The sequence below is a fragment of the Malaclemys terrapin genome, chromosome 10 (genome assembly GCF_027887155.1).
Source record: "Malaclemys terrapin pileata isolate rMalTer1 chromosome 10, rMalTer1.hap1, whole genome shotgun sequence".
Taxonomy (NCBI): domain Eukaryota; kingdom Metazoa; phylum Chordata; order Testudines; family Emydidae; genus Malaclemys; species Malaclemys terrapin.
Window position 1 is genome coordinate 56,204,122 of NC_071514.1, and position 16,986 is coordinate 56,221,107.

The following is a 16,986-nucleotide window of genomic DNA, read 5'->3' on the forward strand; positions in this document are numbered from 1 at the left end:
AGGGGGGGGGAAGGCTGTGAAGATACTATGCAGCTGCTATCACAGCCTCAGGGCTCCTGTGGCTCCCCGCCTACGGGTAGGCAGAGAATGTCTAATGGATGTGCATAGTCAAAGATCCAACAGCCCCACCCCTGTGACACCCACGGCCTGCCCCGCAAAACACATTGTGTTCTAGTGCAAAGGGATCCCCGATGGAACACAGTTAAGTAGTGTACAAGGAAGGGTGAAATCATGCACCTTGTCTTTTCTGTAGGATCGACCCATGCTGATTCAGCTGCAGTCAAGAAAGAAGCAATATTTGCCTCCTAAGAGGATAGAGCTTGGTGTATATTAAGTGAGAGGCTGCCCAAGCAAACAAGGCAGCAGGAAAGAAGGCACGAAGTCTAGAGAGGTAGATTGGGTTTTCAGAGAGAAGTAACTATTCCAACATATTATAGCATAATAATAATCCATAGCCCTTATAAACTACTATTCATCCATAGATCTCACAGCGCTTTACAAAGAAGGCCAGAAGCACTATCCCCGTTTCACAAATACAGAAACTGAGACACAGGAAGGGAAATCACAGAATATTAGGGTTGGAAGGGACCTCAGGAGGTCATCTAGTCCAAACCCCTGCTCAAAGCAGGACCAATCCCCAGACAGATTTTTACCCCAGTTCCCTAAATGGCCCCCTCAAGGATTAAACTCCCAACCCTGGGTTTATCAGGCCAATGGTCAAACCACTGAGCTATCCCAAATAACTGACCCAAGATCACCCAGCAAGGTAGAGCAGGGAATAGAACTCAGGTTTCCTGAGTCCCGGTCCAGTAACCTATCCACTAAACCACCCAGCCAAAGAAAATACAAAGCCAACATACAGGAATACCTGTTACAAGAATAATGGCCCTGGATCAGTCACCAATCCCATTTCAGTGAGTAAACTGGATTAAAAAAAATAAAGTTTCAGGATAAGCTTAATGCAAAATGCAATAGAAAACTGATCTGATAAGGGACTGGTTCTGCTCATGCAACCAAAATGGGCCCAAGCCTGTTCCCGAAAGTCCCAATGATTTCACCAAGAACAAGAGTGAATCAATAGTTCCTGTAACAGCATAGAGCTTTGGAATTAAACCTCAGTAAAAGGATGCGATTATGGTCCAACAACTTATGTTGTTGGTGTGTGCTGTACCACAAAGTGAACCTGTTGGCATGGACATGAGTCCTTGTGTCAATTACCTGTCCAAGAAATGATTTAGCCAGGCTGATGCAGGATTGGTTGAAAAAGTCTGTCCCTAGCCGGGAAGATGTCCTCTTCTCTTCACTGAAGTATTTGCTGCTTACTGGAGAGGAATTCCCATCAAGAACAACTGTCAGGCTCCCAGAGGTGTCAGCTGGAGAGAAGCTGGGTTTACTTTGGACAGCATTTAATGGAGTTAACCGCTTTCTTTTTCTTGGCATCATTGTGGAAAACTGTCATTTAAAAAAAATAAAATAAGCTCTTTGTATGTATTTACAGGAACGAATTTCCATGATGGTGAGCTTTTACCCAGATCCTGTTATCCAAATGATTACAAAAGCTCTAATTTATTGGACAAACTAGACACAGTCTACAACCAGGTTACACACTTATAGGCAGCTAAGTCAGGCAATGCAAAGTTGGCCTCTGCTCTGACAAGTGTTTGTAAAAAAGCAGCACAGGGCTCCACAGTTTTTAAGGAATTTAAATCAAATCAAATCTGATAAATTTACAAGTAACAATAAATTTCTAATTGCCAGCCCTAAAAGCAACCTGTAACAAAGATTATGCAATTCTGTTAAGTGATACACAAGCCAAAGAAGACTCTAAGAGCCATTTCAAGACCTGTCCCGGCTCAGGACTCACAGCAGCAAAGAGAAACAAACAGTTCAGACAGCAAAGTGAGCAGAAAAGGCTCTGAACATACACAAAGCACAGATTTATGTACACTTCACCATTCTCTGAAATGCAGCCACCTCTAGATAAATGCTTGCCATGTACCAAGCAACACTGCTCAACAGGAAGTGAAGAAGAATCCTGTACCAACTGAAACTGCAGAGGAAAGAATTACATAATAAGAATGTAATTGCCTACACTGATCTGTGGCAAGAACACCTAAATACTTCTAAAAATGCCATTGCTGCTAAAAGCCATTTGTACCGACATTTTGTGTCTCTCTTGACCGATGGCCCCTCCAGCAGCACAGTGTCCCTAGGACCAGTTCAGTACTGACTCAGATAAAATAGTGCCACCTACTGAATCACCACCACTATTTCCTGTAGCACCACTTTCTGCTCCAGAAGGATCCATTAAAGTACATGTTAGGGTGCATAGCAGGAAATCGCCCAAACACAGCACAGAGACAGCCCGTTTGATTAGTTTTTTTTCTAAATACCTAAGTTGAGAAGTAAAACAATCCTTAAGTGCAATTATCCAATGATGCTAGAGACTTAAGTGGAAAGGCCAGCTGCATGCTAAACTCTAAATCACAGCCTTCATTTATATTTGTGGGAATCTTTAAAAATCCCACTTGAGGTCACTGCATTAGTCTCACATACATGGCACACCTGCAAATGAGTGTCCCCATTCAAACACACAGGGCAGCGGGTATGTGAGGAGGAACACTTCTGGACGTCACATTGACCTCTAAAGTTCAATCAAAGGAATGACTCCCATTCAAAACGTGCTGGAGTTACTGCCCTGAAAGATTAACTGGAACTTCCAGTTCACTAGCCATACATAAAGACATGCTGAAAATATGACCAATCTGCATGGTGCATTAACTCATTTGGCAACCGCTGCTCTTGTGGAATGCAAGATCAGAAAGAGGCTCGGAATCATTCAGCATCTATTGTCTTTCAAATTAAAGTAATTCATAAAAATTGCATGTGTGTCATGTAAACATTTCAGTACACTGTTACCACAGTTTTAGCACCTTTGGGGAGTATCTCTCTGCTCTTCTCCTAGAAATCTATGGGCTAATCCAGCAAGGCACTCAGCACCCTCAACTCTCACTGAAGCAAATGGCAGCCAAGGATGCTCGAATACTCAATGGCCAGGAAAACACTATGGCAAACTTGTCTTATGTGAATTGGTTGTTATAAACAAGTATTTGATTGTGCCTGTGTACTGCATCTATAAAGAAAAGGGATTAATGGAATGTTGATCCTGTTTAAGAGGCCTTGGAAAAAAGAAAAAAAAAAAACACTCCTTCCCTTTATCTTTCTGTTTGTTGGTGCCTATGTACTGCGGGGAAACATGCATTGAACACAGACTAGAATACGTGTCAGGTCACTCCAAGTCCATCAGTTACCAAGCAATTGTTTGGCAAATAAAGGACACCATCTTCTCTAATGCGAGTCTGTAGGCGACTCCAGGGATTGTAGTCAAAGTAGGGTTTTTCATTTGCATGTATATATTAAATAATCTAAACAAGAAAATTCTAGCTCTGTGTGTTATGTGCCTTTGAAAAACCCTAAAACCTGTAAAAGGCAAGCTACCCACCACTCTAAGGCTAGGTCCACACTACCCGCCTGATTCGGCGGGTAGAGATCGATCTTCTGGGATCGATTTATCGCGTCTCATCTGGATGCGATAAATCAATCCCAGAAGCGCTCCCCCGTCGACTGTGGAACTCCTGCTCACCGAGAGGAGGAAGCGCTGTCGACGGGGGAGCTTGCCTGCACCGCGTGGATCCGCAGTAAGTAAACTTAATTCGATCTAGGAAACGTCGACTTCAGCTACGCTATTCTCGTAGCTGAAGTTGCGTTTCCTAGATCGATCCCCCGCCCCAGTGTGGACCAAGCCTGAGAGTAGCAAATGAGAATTAAACAGTGTTTCAATGTGTTTCTAACACAGATTTTACTGCAAGAAGTCAAGTTAATTACAAATTGTTGAAGATGCTGAAAAAAGATCAGTTACGAAATTGCAGAGTCCAAGCTGGGAGAAGAGAGAACAAAAAGAATCAAGGGGTAAATGACAGCACACTGACCCCAGAGAGTGTGCTGGGGTCTCTCTTCACAGGGGCTGCTGTGCTATACATAAGAAGATATTTAGCATGCTTTCAGCTGTAATGACAGACAGGTCAATAGCACATATATAAAAGGTTTTGATGCTGCTCAGCACTTGACATGCCCCATGCAGCCCAAGTTCTGAACACACACTGCTGCTGCTCAGGCACACCCAGCCTTCTCTAGTTATTCTAACCAGAGTGCATTCTTAGGCGGTTCCTGCCAGAGTATTTACAAAGGAGGAGAAGGCATGAAGGTCTTCACCGACTACAGAGCCAGAAGATTCCTTTCAGCCACTTCACATGGCAGTGCCTCACTAGTGCAGACTGCAGCAGCTAGAGCAGGCTTCTTGCCCACTCCTGTATGTGCCTTTAGTAGAGACCAAACATGAAATGGTTAAAAGCCTGCTGCTGCTCTCGCTGCTTCTGGAGAAGCAGATGGCTCCAAGGGGAGGTCCCCAACTGCCCAGGCTTCTGATAACCAGGAGAAACACATAGCAAATTGCTTGCCAGATACGAAGGTTGCAGATCTCTCAAGACAGATAGACAGACTTATGTGCAGTTCTGGCAAGAGATTCAAGTCCAGGACCTCCATGGTAGCATTCTCTGAAATGTTTCTAGCTCCACACGCAGAGCCAGTTAGACGGGCAGAAATGCAACATTTCAATGGGTGGCTGAGACAGTGGTGTTGGGAGCCTATACAGGAAGGATGGGGTCTATCTAAACCAAAATGGAACCAGATTGCTGGCAGGTAAAATTAAAAAGTTTGTAGAGGAGTTTTTAAACTAAACGCTGGGGGAAAACCAACAGATGCAAAGGAGCGCACATTTCAGACAGAGACATCCCTTAGGGAAGGATTTATTTAACAGGGATTCTCCGTATCCTAGTAAAAAGGAAAGGATAGAAGTTTATAAAGTACCTGTAGGCTTTGAAGAGAAACAATCACATTAAAAAGAGTTCCAGTCAACTACATCACATGAATGCAGACAACTAAATATTGACAAATTTTATAAGTGCTTGTATACAAATGCTAGAAGTCTAAATACTAAGATGGGTGAACTTGAGTGCCTGGTATTAAATGCGGATATTGATATACTAGGCATCACAGAAACTTGGTGGAATTATGATAATCAATGGACCTGGTAATAACAGGATATATAATACGTAGGAATGACAGAGTAGATTGTGCTGGCGGGGGAGTAGCACTACATACGAAAGAAAGCATAGAGTCAAATATAATGAAAATGTTAACTGATTCTAACTTTACCATGGAACCTCTATGGACATAAATTCCATGACTGAATAAGTCTATAACAGTAGGAATAGATTACCAACCACCTGACTAGGATGGTGATTGTGAAATGCTCAGGGAGATTAGAAAGGCTACAAAAATAGAAAACTCAAAAATAATGGGGGATTTCAACTATCCCTACATTGACTGGATACATATCAGGACAGGATACAGAGATAAAATGTCTAGACACCATTAATGACTGTTTCTTGGAGCAGTTAGTCATGAACCCCACAAGGGGAAAGGCAATTCTTGATTCGGTCCTAAGGGGCACACAGGATCTGGTCCAAGAGGTGAATATAGCTGAATTGATAAGTGATAGCAACCATAATGTAATTAAATTTAACATCCTTGGGAGGGGGGGAAGGGATACCAAAGAAGCTCAACACAGTAGCATATAATTTCAAAAAGGGCAACTACACAAAAACAAGGAAGTTAGTGAAATGGAAAAGGTCACAAGAGTGAAATGCCTGCCAGCTGCATGGAAACTTTTTAAAAATACCATAATAGAGGCACAAATTAAATGTATTACCCCTAATAAAAAAATAGTAAGAGGACCAAATAAATGCCACGCTGCCTAAACAACAGAGTAAAGCAGGTGGTTAGAGGCAAAAAGGAATCCTTTAAAAATAGGAAATCAAATCCTACTGAGGAAAATAGAAAGGGGCATAAACTCTAGCAAGTCAAATGTAAAACTATAATTAGGCAGGCCAAAAAACAATTTGAAGAGCAACTAGCAAAAGACACACAAACTAACAGCAACAACAACAAAAATTAAGTAATCAGAAACAAGAAGCCTGCCAAACAATCAGTGGGGCCACTGGACAACCGAGAAGCTAAAGAAGTGCTCAAGGAAGACAAGGCCATTGTGGAGAAGCTACTTGAATTATTTGCATTGGTTTTCACTGCAGAGCATGTGAGGGAGAGTCCAACACCGGAGGCATTCTTTTTAGGTGACAACTCTGAGAAACTGTCCCAGATTGGGGTTTCAATAGAGATGGTTTTGGAACAAATGTACTCAACAATTCTGAAGGAATTCAAATATGAAACTGCAAAACTATTAACTGTGGTATGTAACCTATCGCTTAAATCAGTCTCTGTGCAAGATGATGGGAGGATAGCTAATGTAACTTCAATTTTTTAAAAAGGCTCCAGACACGATCCTGGCAATTACAGGCCAGTAAGCCTAACTTTAGTACCAGGCAAATTGATTGAAACTATAGTAAAGAATAGAATTATCAGACACATAAATTAACACAATATGTTGGGGAAGAGTCAATATGGTTTTGTAAAGGAAAATCATGCCTCACCGATCTATTAGAAATCTTTGAGGGGTTAACAAACATGTGGACAAGAGTGATCCAGTGGATATAGTGTACTTGGACTTTTAGGAAGACTCTGGCAAGGTCCCACACCAAAAGCTCTTAAACAAAGTAAGCAGTTATGGGATAAGAGGGAAAGTCCACTCATGGATCAGTAACTGGTTAAAAGACAGGAAACAAAGGGTAGAAATAAATGGTCAGTTTTCACAATGAAGAGAAGTAAATAGTGTGATCCCTCAAGGAGCTGTACTGGGACCAGTGCTGGTCAACACATTCATAAAGGATCTAGAAAGCAGATTAAACAGTGAAATGCCAAAATTTGCAGAGGATACTGAATTACTCAAGATAGTTAAATCCAAAGCAGACTGTGAAGAGTTACAAGGGATCTCACAAAACTGAATGACCGGACAATTAAATGGCAGGTGAAATTCAATGTTGATAAATGCAAAGTAATGCACATGGGAAAACATAATCCCAACTATACATACAAAATGATGGGGACTAAATTAGCTATCACCACTCAAGAAAGATCTTGGCGTCATTGTGGATAGTGCTCTGAAAACATCCACTCAATGTGCAGCAGCAGTCAAAAAAGCTAACCAAATGTTAGGAACCATTAGGAAATGGACAGATAACACAGAAAACATCACAATATCACTATGTAAATCCATCCCTTGAATACTGCATGCAGTTCTGGGCACCCTGTCTCTGCAGAAATATATTAGAATTGGAACAGGCACAGAAAAGGGCAACAAAAATGATCAGGAATATGGAAGAGCTGTTATACAAGAAGAGATTAAAAAGACAGAATTTTCAGCTTGGAAAAGAGATGACTAAGGGGCGGTATGATAGAGGTATATAAAATCACGAACCATGTGGAGAAAGTGAATAGGGAAGTGTTATTTACCCCTTCACATAACATAAGAAACAGGGGTCATCCAATGAAATTAGCAGGCAGCAGGTTTAAAACAAACAAAAGGAAGTACTTCACTCAACATACAGTCAACCTGTGGAACTCGTTGCCAAGGGATGCTGTGAAGGCCAAAAATAAAACTGGGTTCAAAAAGGAATTGGATAAGTTCATGGAGGATAGGTCCACCAATGGCTATTAGCCCAGATGGCCAGGGACCCAACCCCATTCCCCAGATGTCCCTAAGCCTCTGACTGAGAGAAGCTGGGACTGGATAACAAGGGATGGATCACTCAGTAATTGCTCTGTTCAGTCCCTTTGAACCACCTGGCAGTGGCTGCTGCTCGAAGATGGGATACTGGGCTAGAAGGACCATTGGTCTTACCCACTATGGCCCTCCTTATGTTCCTCTCCCATCATGGATTCAGCTGCTCAAGCAAAATCAATCACCCTCTTTCCCACCTAAAATACAAAATCAGGCTCTCACCTATGGCCCAGGACCTGAGGGGTCAGGCAGTATCTCAGCTCCTCTATGCAACAGCTAGACCTGCCTCTCCCTCTCACAGCTCTCGAGAGAGGAGGCTTCTGCTAACATTTCTTTGCCAGCAGGGTGCCCTAGCGCTATAGCAGGAGGAGACAAGTTGGGAGGTAAAGATCCCCACAGTACGGTTACCATTAGGACTCTTGCCAATCCTACAGCAGTCAGGAGGTACAGAAAATTTAAAGCAACAATTCTAGCAAGTAGGCAGACAGAAATCTGGATGTGGCAGGGGGCTGGCTGGCTGAAACACGGGCTGAGTTGATCTCTAATGACATCTGGACAGGACAGCACAGAGTACCAATCCCTATGCTGGAATGCTGCACAAGGTAAAGGTAAATTCCCCTCCCTCTTCCTCTCCTGTCTCGACCAAACTCCACCCTAGGAAGGTGAAACAGACAGATGACTTATTCAAGCGGAGAGGCTCTTCTTGAGTGCTGCAGACAGAGGAAAGTAAGGGAGGTCTGTCTTTTACGTGTGGCTCTCCAGAAGCAGATGCCAAGCCTGTCAGCTGTCAAGTCCCTCCCCTCAGATGAGCCATCTCCTGGACTTTTGGCATAGAGTGTAGTGTCCAGCCCCCACCGCACCCTACAGTGTGACATCCCAACCTTGTACAGCATTCCAGCATAGCAACTGGGACACTGTCTGCTCTGTCCTGTCATCAGAGATTATCCCAGTCCCTGCTCCCAAGAAGGGAGTGGAGGCAGAGGCTAGCCAATTATAACTATAATCTGTAAGTGAACAATTTAGTCTTTTTTTTTTTTTTAAATAAAAGACCTTGATTGTGGGTTTACTCCTACACTCCTACCAATACTTTAAAAGTCTGGCAAAATGAATGAAGGTTACACCCACTTTTAGTGACTGCTGGGGATGTTCGTTTCCTGTAAGAAAGAACTCCCGGTACGTTCCCATCCATCTGGCTGCCACATGTGATGCAACAGCTGACCAGACATCTTAGTTGTTTTGAAATAAAACATTTATCCCACTGCAAAGAACAGGCGAAGAGTAAGGGGGAAGAGGAGAACTGATGAAAATTCACAGCTTCAAAATCTACACACAGTTGTTTTTTTTTGACTGAAGCCATTCCAGGCTCTTTTCAACATTCAAACACATAGCACATACCTGAAATGCCAAAATTACATATTAAACGTGAAAAATAAACAGAAGTTAAGACTAAAACTGACAACAAATGTCACCCAGCTCAACATCCTGAGATTTTAATCAACAGAACTGATATCAATTATCATTTAGAAAGATGTCTAGGGAACGGAGAAAGGGAGTGAGGGTCATGACTTCTAACCTAAAGGAAGGAAAAAACTAAGTTGATGTGACAGCACAGATCCCCAAAACTACGGTACTTAGGAGGCTAGCAGAGCACAGACCTACGTGGGCATGAGGAAAGCTTAAGTGTGTGAGGCATCACTGACATTCCAGCAAAAGATAGTCCCTTCCATAGCAGAGTGGCCTAGTTTCCAGTCTCTCCTTGTGAGCAGTCTCTATTTTCCAAAATAAACTTGCATCCCATTTCTGATAGGCCTTGGACCAGGCTTCTTTCTTCCCCTCCCCGAAGACAAAGTATATACTATTTCTAGGAGATCTCATGCAGGTCGCATTTCTCCACAGCAGGTGGTCCTCCAGGCATGAGCTGTGTCATTACACCATCTACCCCAGAGACTGTATGGCATTCAATACCCTATCTATATAACTGAATTCCTGGCCAATCTATTTACATTTTTATGTACAAAAATAACTATGTTAAATGAAGGTTATTTAGGTTAATAAATCAACTCAAAAGTTAGGAAATGGCAGAATGTAAGTATCTGTGCAATCTTAATGCGCCCCATTGTGCATATGCATTATACGTTCTTTATTTACATAATCACATACTGTTTTCCCCGCACTGGACAGCCTTACTCAATGCACAGGCTGGATGGTGCTCAGGAAATGAGGAAACTGTATTTCTTTCTATCCTGAACATTTAATATAATATTTACTTCACACCATCTATAGCCAATAATGTTAAGACCAATCAGAAGTGTTTTTTTTTTAAATATTAGAAACAAAAGAAATACTAACAATATATGGGTCCATGATGCATGGAGATGGTGATTACATCATTAATGATGTAGACAAGACAAGTGTGTTCAATCAACATTTCTGTTCTTAATTTGGAAAGAAGCTGGATGATATATTGGTATCACATGATAGTGAAATCCTTTCGGTGCCAACAATAACTAAGAAGGACACTAAACAGACTCAACAAAAGAAATATTTTTAGAATGGCAAATCAGGATAATTGGCACCTGTTTTAAAAGAGTAGGCCGAGGACATCTCTGGAGCACTGATATTAATATTTAATAAATCTTGTCATACTTCGGAAGTTCCAGAGGACTGGAAGGAAGGAAAAGTTGTGCCAATATTTAAAAAGAGTAAATGGGATCATATAGGTAATTATAGGCCAGACTGACACTGATCCTGGGTAAAATAATGGAATGGCTGATACAAGGCTCAATCAATAAAGAATAAAAGGATGGTAGAATTAATGCCTGATGACCTACAGAAAATAGGTCCTGTCAAATAAGCTTGATTTTTAAAGTGTTGACACTATATGCTTTGGACTTCTGCAAGACTTTTACCTCATGATATGTTAATTAAAATAGTATCATTCAGAAATTAATATAGCACATAGTAAATGGACTAGAAACTATCTGAGATCTCAAAACGTCATTGCTAATAGAGACTCATCATCAAGCTGGGGGTTTCTAGTGGGGACCCAAGAGGATCAGCTTTCATTACAATGATACTGAATATCTTTATCAACCATCTGGAAGACAATATAAAATCCAATGATCTGATAAATGTTGCAGATGACACAAAAAATGTTGGGTTGTAAATAAGGATGAAGACATGTCACCCCAGCAGAGCAATCTGGACTGCATGGCAACTTTGGGGTGATCGAAGTATTTTAATACAGCCAAATGCAAAATCATATTTAGGAATGAAGAATGTAGGCAACACTTACAGAATGGGGAACTGTATCCTTGAATGCAGAGATTGTGAAAAGGACTTAGGGGCCACAATGAAAACTGGCTGAACATGTGCACTCAGGGCAATGCTGCTGCCAAAATCAACTCTTGGATGTATAAGCAGGAGAATATTAGGTAGAAATAGGGAGATGATGTTACCTCTGTATTTGAGGCTGGTGAGACCATTAATGGAATACTATGTCCAATCGCATGTATTTGTAAAGAAATATGCTCTAGTTAGTTATTGGGCTTAATGAGGACTATACAGGGTGAAATTCTCTGGCCTGTGTGACACAGGAGGTCAGACTAGGTGATCATAATGGTCCCTTCTGGCCTTAACATGTATGAATTTATAAGTCTTGCATTTTCTGTTTTTGCTGAAAACTCCTTGGAGGAGCCACTAACTCCGGTGGTAACTATGACAACGTTTAACTGAAGGAACAGGATTGTTACTCTTTGTTACTGATTCTTTCCTCCAAAACTGTCAGGCAATTGAGTTTAGCTAGGCGTTAACAAATAAACAAAGCACCAAGAGTATAAACAGACAGAATAAAAATCCCTCTCTTCACTCAAGTTCCACTTCCTTTGGTACCTGTAAAATAATTTCCCTACTAGTTCTTCAGTCATCCACACAGTCTTCAAAGTAGACAATACCTGAATTTCTAATGTAAATTCCAACTCCCTTAAGGTTTTTTCCCAGGACTTCTTTACATATTGTAAAGAATTAAACAAAAGAACAACCCTGTTATTACCTCTGCAGATTCCTTTAAAGCAGGGATGTCAGAACTCACAAGTTAGCAGCCAAGTGGACATTGCACTGGGAGGTTTCTTTAAGGAAGCAGCAGGTTATTCTGTCACTATGCCCTCTGATGCAGTACTAACTCAATGCCCCAGCAAGATGTTAAGGGGCACTGTGATGATAGAGACCCCTTCTTTTAGATGAGACATAAAAGGGAGGCACTGATTACCGGTAGCCCAGTGATACCCATACCTCAGTGGTTCAGGAGCCAAAATTACCAATCAACATTACCCAAATAGCCACAGTAGTGTGAATTCATTGTTTCATTCACTATAGTACTATTCATATTTAAACAGCATGATGGGAAATATTTAGTTTATATATATTATATAATTCTCACAGCAAATAAGTTAATAACTTGATGCAAGTTGACAACTGATTAACAACATAGTAAAAGCATCCTGATTGGTTAATAACTTAAGTTGGTTAACAATTAAATCACACACTGTATTAATATCATGTGCTTCAAAGATCTGCAGGAGACATTAAAGAGCCACTTGCAGCTTGTGAGCCACAGTTTGAGTATCACTGCGGTAGCCATTCAAGATCCTGAGGCACTATTTATTCTATTTACTGATGTTTATCTTGGTGTCTTCAGCATGATTAACAACCTTGGCACTAACCTGCCCCAAACCTGTGAAAATTTAAACACTCAAGTAGTCTCAGGGAATCAAGGTCCAATGAGACTTAAGCATGTCAGTTTTTGCAGGACCAAACTCTTCAGGTGATTTCAAATTAATACAGCATTAAGCTTTGCTGACAGTCCTAGACTGTTTGTGCAAGACTGCTGTTAGATGGTAGCTGCATTTCAGCTTGTACAGCACACACTTAGCTGAAGTGAAAAATGCAAGCAGAACTTTAAGTTCTTGCTAGTGCATCTGTACCCTCAACTGCTGGAAGATCAGCACTTTCCCAGCAACACAGACGTAACTTTTATGGCTGTCAATTAATCGCAGTTAAACTCACGCAATTAACTCAAAAAATTAATCACAATTAATCACAATTTTAATTGCACTGTTAAACAACAGAATATCAATTGAAATTTATTAAATATTCTTGGATGTTTTTCTACATTTTCAAATATATTGATTTCAATTACAACACAGAACACAGAGCGTACAGTGCTCACTTTATATTATTTTTACTACAAATACTTGCTCTGTAAAAATGATAAACAAAAGAAATAGTATTTTTCAATTCACTTCATACTAGTACTGTAGTGCAATTTACAAATATAGATTTCTTTTTTGTTACATAACTGCACTCCAAAACAAAACAATGTAAAACTACTTATTCAGCCAATCTCTAAGACAAACAATTTTGTTTACATTTACAGGAAATAATGCTGCCCCCTTCTTATTTACAATGTCACCTGAAAGTGAGAACAGGCGCTTGCGTAGCAATTTTGTAGCTGCCATTGCAAGGTATTTACGCGCCAGATATGCTAAACATTCGTTGCCCCATCATGCTTTGGCCACTTTTCCAGAGGACATGCTTCCATGCTGAGAACACTCGTTAAAAAAATAATGTGTTAATTAAATTTGTGACTGAACTCCTTTGGGGAGAATTGTATGTCTCCTGCTCTGTTTTAGCCACATTCTGCCATATATTTCATGTTATAGCAATTTCTGTTGATGACCCAGCACATGTTGTTCCTTTTAAAAACACCTTCACCACAGATTTGACAAAATGCAAAGAAGGTACCAATGTGAAATTTCTAAAGATAGCTACAGCACTCAACCCAAGGTTTAAGAATCTGAAGTGCCTTCCAAAATCTGAGAGGGATGAGGTGTGGAGCATGCTTTCAGACTCCGATGTGGAAACTACACAACCCAAACCACCAAAAAAGAAAATCTACCTTCTGTTGGTGGCATCTGACTCCGATGATGAAAATGAACATTTGTCCGTCCACACTGCTTTGCATTGTTGTCGAGCAAAACCTGTCAGAAGTATGGACACATGTCCTCTGGAGCGGTGGTTGAAGCATCAAGGGCCATATGAATCTTTAGCACATCTGGCATGTAAATATCTTGTGATGCGAGCAACAACAGTGCCATGCGAGCACCTGTTCTCACTTTCAGGTGACATTGTAAACAAGAAGCAGGCAGCACTATCTCCTGCAAATGTAAACAAACTTGTTTGTCTGAGTGATTGGCTGAACAAGAAGTAGGACTGAGTGGATTTGCAGGCTCTAAAATTTTACATTGTTTTATTTTTTAATGCAGATTTTTTTGGTACATAAGTCTACATTTGTAAGTTCAACTTTTATGATAAAGAGAATACACTACAGTACTTGTATTAGGTGAATTGAAAAATACTATTTATTTTGTTTTTTACAGTACAAATATTTGTAATAAAAATAAAAGTGAGCATTGTATACTTTGTATTCTGTGTTATAATTAAAATCAATATATTTGTAGAATATGTAGAAAACATCCAAAATATTTAAATAAATGGTATTCTATTATTAACTGCATGATTAATAGTGCAATTAATTTTTTTAATTGCTTGATAGCCCTAATAACTTTGCATTGCCCTGTTCCCACTTCCCAGTCTGAGAAGTCAGCTGCCTTCAGAGAAAGGAAATAGGTAGCGATCCTTACTTAGTGCTGTGCACATAGGGACAGGTGACCCCCAGGAAGGGCATAGGGTATATCCCATTTACAGACAGAGTACTGTCTTAAGGCAGAGGAAGGTACAACCAAACCCTCATCTTCTGAAGAGCTGGGAGAGAGGCTATAGCTGGCCTGCACCCCATGCCCCTCCCCCCCCAACTGCCCGGGGGGCTCCGGGAAGGGGGGGGCTGCACCCCGTGCCCCTCCTCCCCCAACTGCCGGGGGGGGCTCCGGGAAGGGGGGGGCTGCACCCCGTGCCCCTCCTCCCCCAACTGCCGGGGGGGGCTCCGGGAAGGGGGGGCTGTACCCCGTGCCCCTCCTCCCCCAACTGTTGGGGGGGCTGCAGCCAAACCCCCCGTTGGGGTGTCTCGATGGCCGCGGCCCGGGGCGGGAGGGGCAGTCCCTGCTGCTCACCTGGGCCCGGCCGCCTCCAGCCGGCGCTGTAAGCAGGGGCGAGGCCGAGCTCGGGGAGAGCCGAGGGAGCCCCGCCTCACCGGAAGGACCGCGGGTCCCGGCTGCGGAGTCCCGCCCCGGAGCGACTTCCCGCCCTCCCATTTCCCCGGCCCGAGCGCCCCCTGCACCCTCCGGACAAAGGCCGCGTCGGGAGCTTCAGGCCCGGCCCCTGCGCTTCCCTCAGGGAGACACCCCCCCCCCATGGCCTCTCCCCGTGCAGGGCCCCCCCGGCAGACCGACAGGCCCCACTTCTGCTCGCCCCTTGAGCCCGCCCTTCCACCTGCACACCCGCATCCTTTGTTACTATGGGCCTGAGTGCGGCGGGGCACAGGCCGGCCTTGGAGAGTGCAGGCTGGGGGGGGCTCCCAGGTAATGGGGGGCACAGGCCTGCCCAGGAGAGTGCAGTCTGACGGCACGCGCAGCTACAACACAAATAAGATCCTTCAGTTATTGGCAGTTGCTTGCCCATCATGATCCTTCCATTAAATGCATGTGTAGGTGCATACACTCCCCCCAGTCATGGACAGCCCTGCATGCGCACACCATTAAGATACCAATCTCCACACGTTAGGCATGCTAATTATCCTATTTTTATTGTATAAAATCCAAGGTACTTGCCCCTCCTTCTCCCTGTCAGAGCCTGATTTATCTGAGTCCGGGCATAGCTTCCCACTCACCTTTCTGTTCTATGCAGAGCCCTACTTCCCTCATGCTCTGCTGGGTTCTGGCAAAACCCTGCTCCCTCCTGCAGAACTTCCTACCCCTCACCCCATCCTGGGCAAAGCAAGTCTCCCCCCATCCCTCCCTCTTGGGATGAGCCTCCCACACCACAGATCAGGGGTGGCCAACCTGTGGCTCTTCAGAAGTTAATATGCGGCTCCTTTCATAGGTGCTGACTCTGGGGCTGGAGCTGGAGCTAAAGGTGCCAACTTTCCAGTGCTCAACCCCAGGCCCTGCCACCCCTTACCCCAAGGCCCCTGCCCCCTCCCGTGAGACTGTTGCACCCTTATTCCTCCTACCTCCATCCCAGAGTCTCCTGTACACTGCAAAACAGCTGATCACAGTGGGCAGGAGATGTGGGGGAGGGACAGGTGCTGATCAGCAGGGCTGCCAGCAGGCAGGAGGTGCTGGGGGGCGGGAGCTGATGGGGGCTGCTGATGTATTACTGTGGCTCTTTAGCAATGTACATTGGTAAATTCTAGCTCCTTCTCAGGCTCAGGTTGGCCACCCCTGCCACAGATCATTTTCTACCAGATGTATTAGCTGCAGTTTTCCCAGCTGAATCTCATTGCTATTTTCTGCCCATGTTTCTAATCTGCAGGAGGGGACTGTGATGGGGTGTCTACCTCACAACTGGCCTGAATAGGTAGAAAGGGCCTATTAACCCTTTGACAGTCTGTACCTGGAGAAGAGTCAGGGCTGCCAAGCTCTAACTGATGATGAAGCACAGCTGGGCAGGGCCATGCTGAGTTCATATAAAACCAGGAAGTGGGGCAGCAAGATGGGGGGTGACAGGAAGGAATGTGATAGTTGCCCCCCCCCCCCCCCCCCCCGAAGGAGGGGTGTTGATAAATGACAAAAATAAATAAGTCTTGGGATCCTACCTGGGAATAGAAATACTGGCAAGAACTTGAGAGAGTGAAGTAGTCACATAGAACAGAGGATGTTCTCTTGGTAACTAAGGGTGGGCTAGCAGAGAGAGACAGGTAGGTGGGAAACAGTAACAGGGTCTGAGATTGGATACTGTGTGGTTTTGGGGCTGGAACCTACAGGAGAGGGTAGGCCTAGGTTCCCCTACCAGCTACTAAAAAAGTGATGCCATCTCTAGGTAGAGTAACAAAAGACTGCCTGAGACCATGGGACTTTGAGACCCCAGAAAGGGAAAACTATAGTAGCCTGGCTAGAGGGTCAAGCCATGAAGAGGGAGTACCTGAATCCAGTGAAAGAGAGGGGGTGAGAAACCAAGGAAGGTGCATTGAACTGGTTGAAAACTAGTTGGCCACAAGGAGATTCCATAGTAGTGAA

The 16,986-nt window shown here is 43.2% G+C and overlaps 1 protein-coding gene across 3 annotated transcripts in view; it reads right to left on the bottom strand.

The window, feature by feature from the left end:
* The window catches only part of MPG (N-methylpurine DNA glycosylase), a 67,836-nt gene extending 52,758 nt beyond the window's left edge, over nt 1-15,078 (bottom strand). For 2 of the 3 annotated variants that reach the window (XM_054042209.1, XM_054042208.1), the window contains exons 1-2: nt 14,923-15,078; nt 1,219-1,452 (exon numbers count right to left, since the gene is read on the bottom strand). In XM_054042209.1, the coding sequence (XP_053898184.1) occupies nt 1,219-1,452; nt 14,923-15,063 (375 nt within the window). In that variant the 5' untranslated portion in view covers nt 15,064-15,078. Of the gene's footprint in view, nt 1-1,218; nt 1,453-13,751; nt 14,011-14,922 lie in introns of all 3 variants that reach the window. The other variant, XM_054042210.1, reaches the window with a different exon arrangement.
* Nucleotides 15,079-16,986: the final 1,908 nt, after the last annotated feature.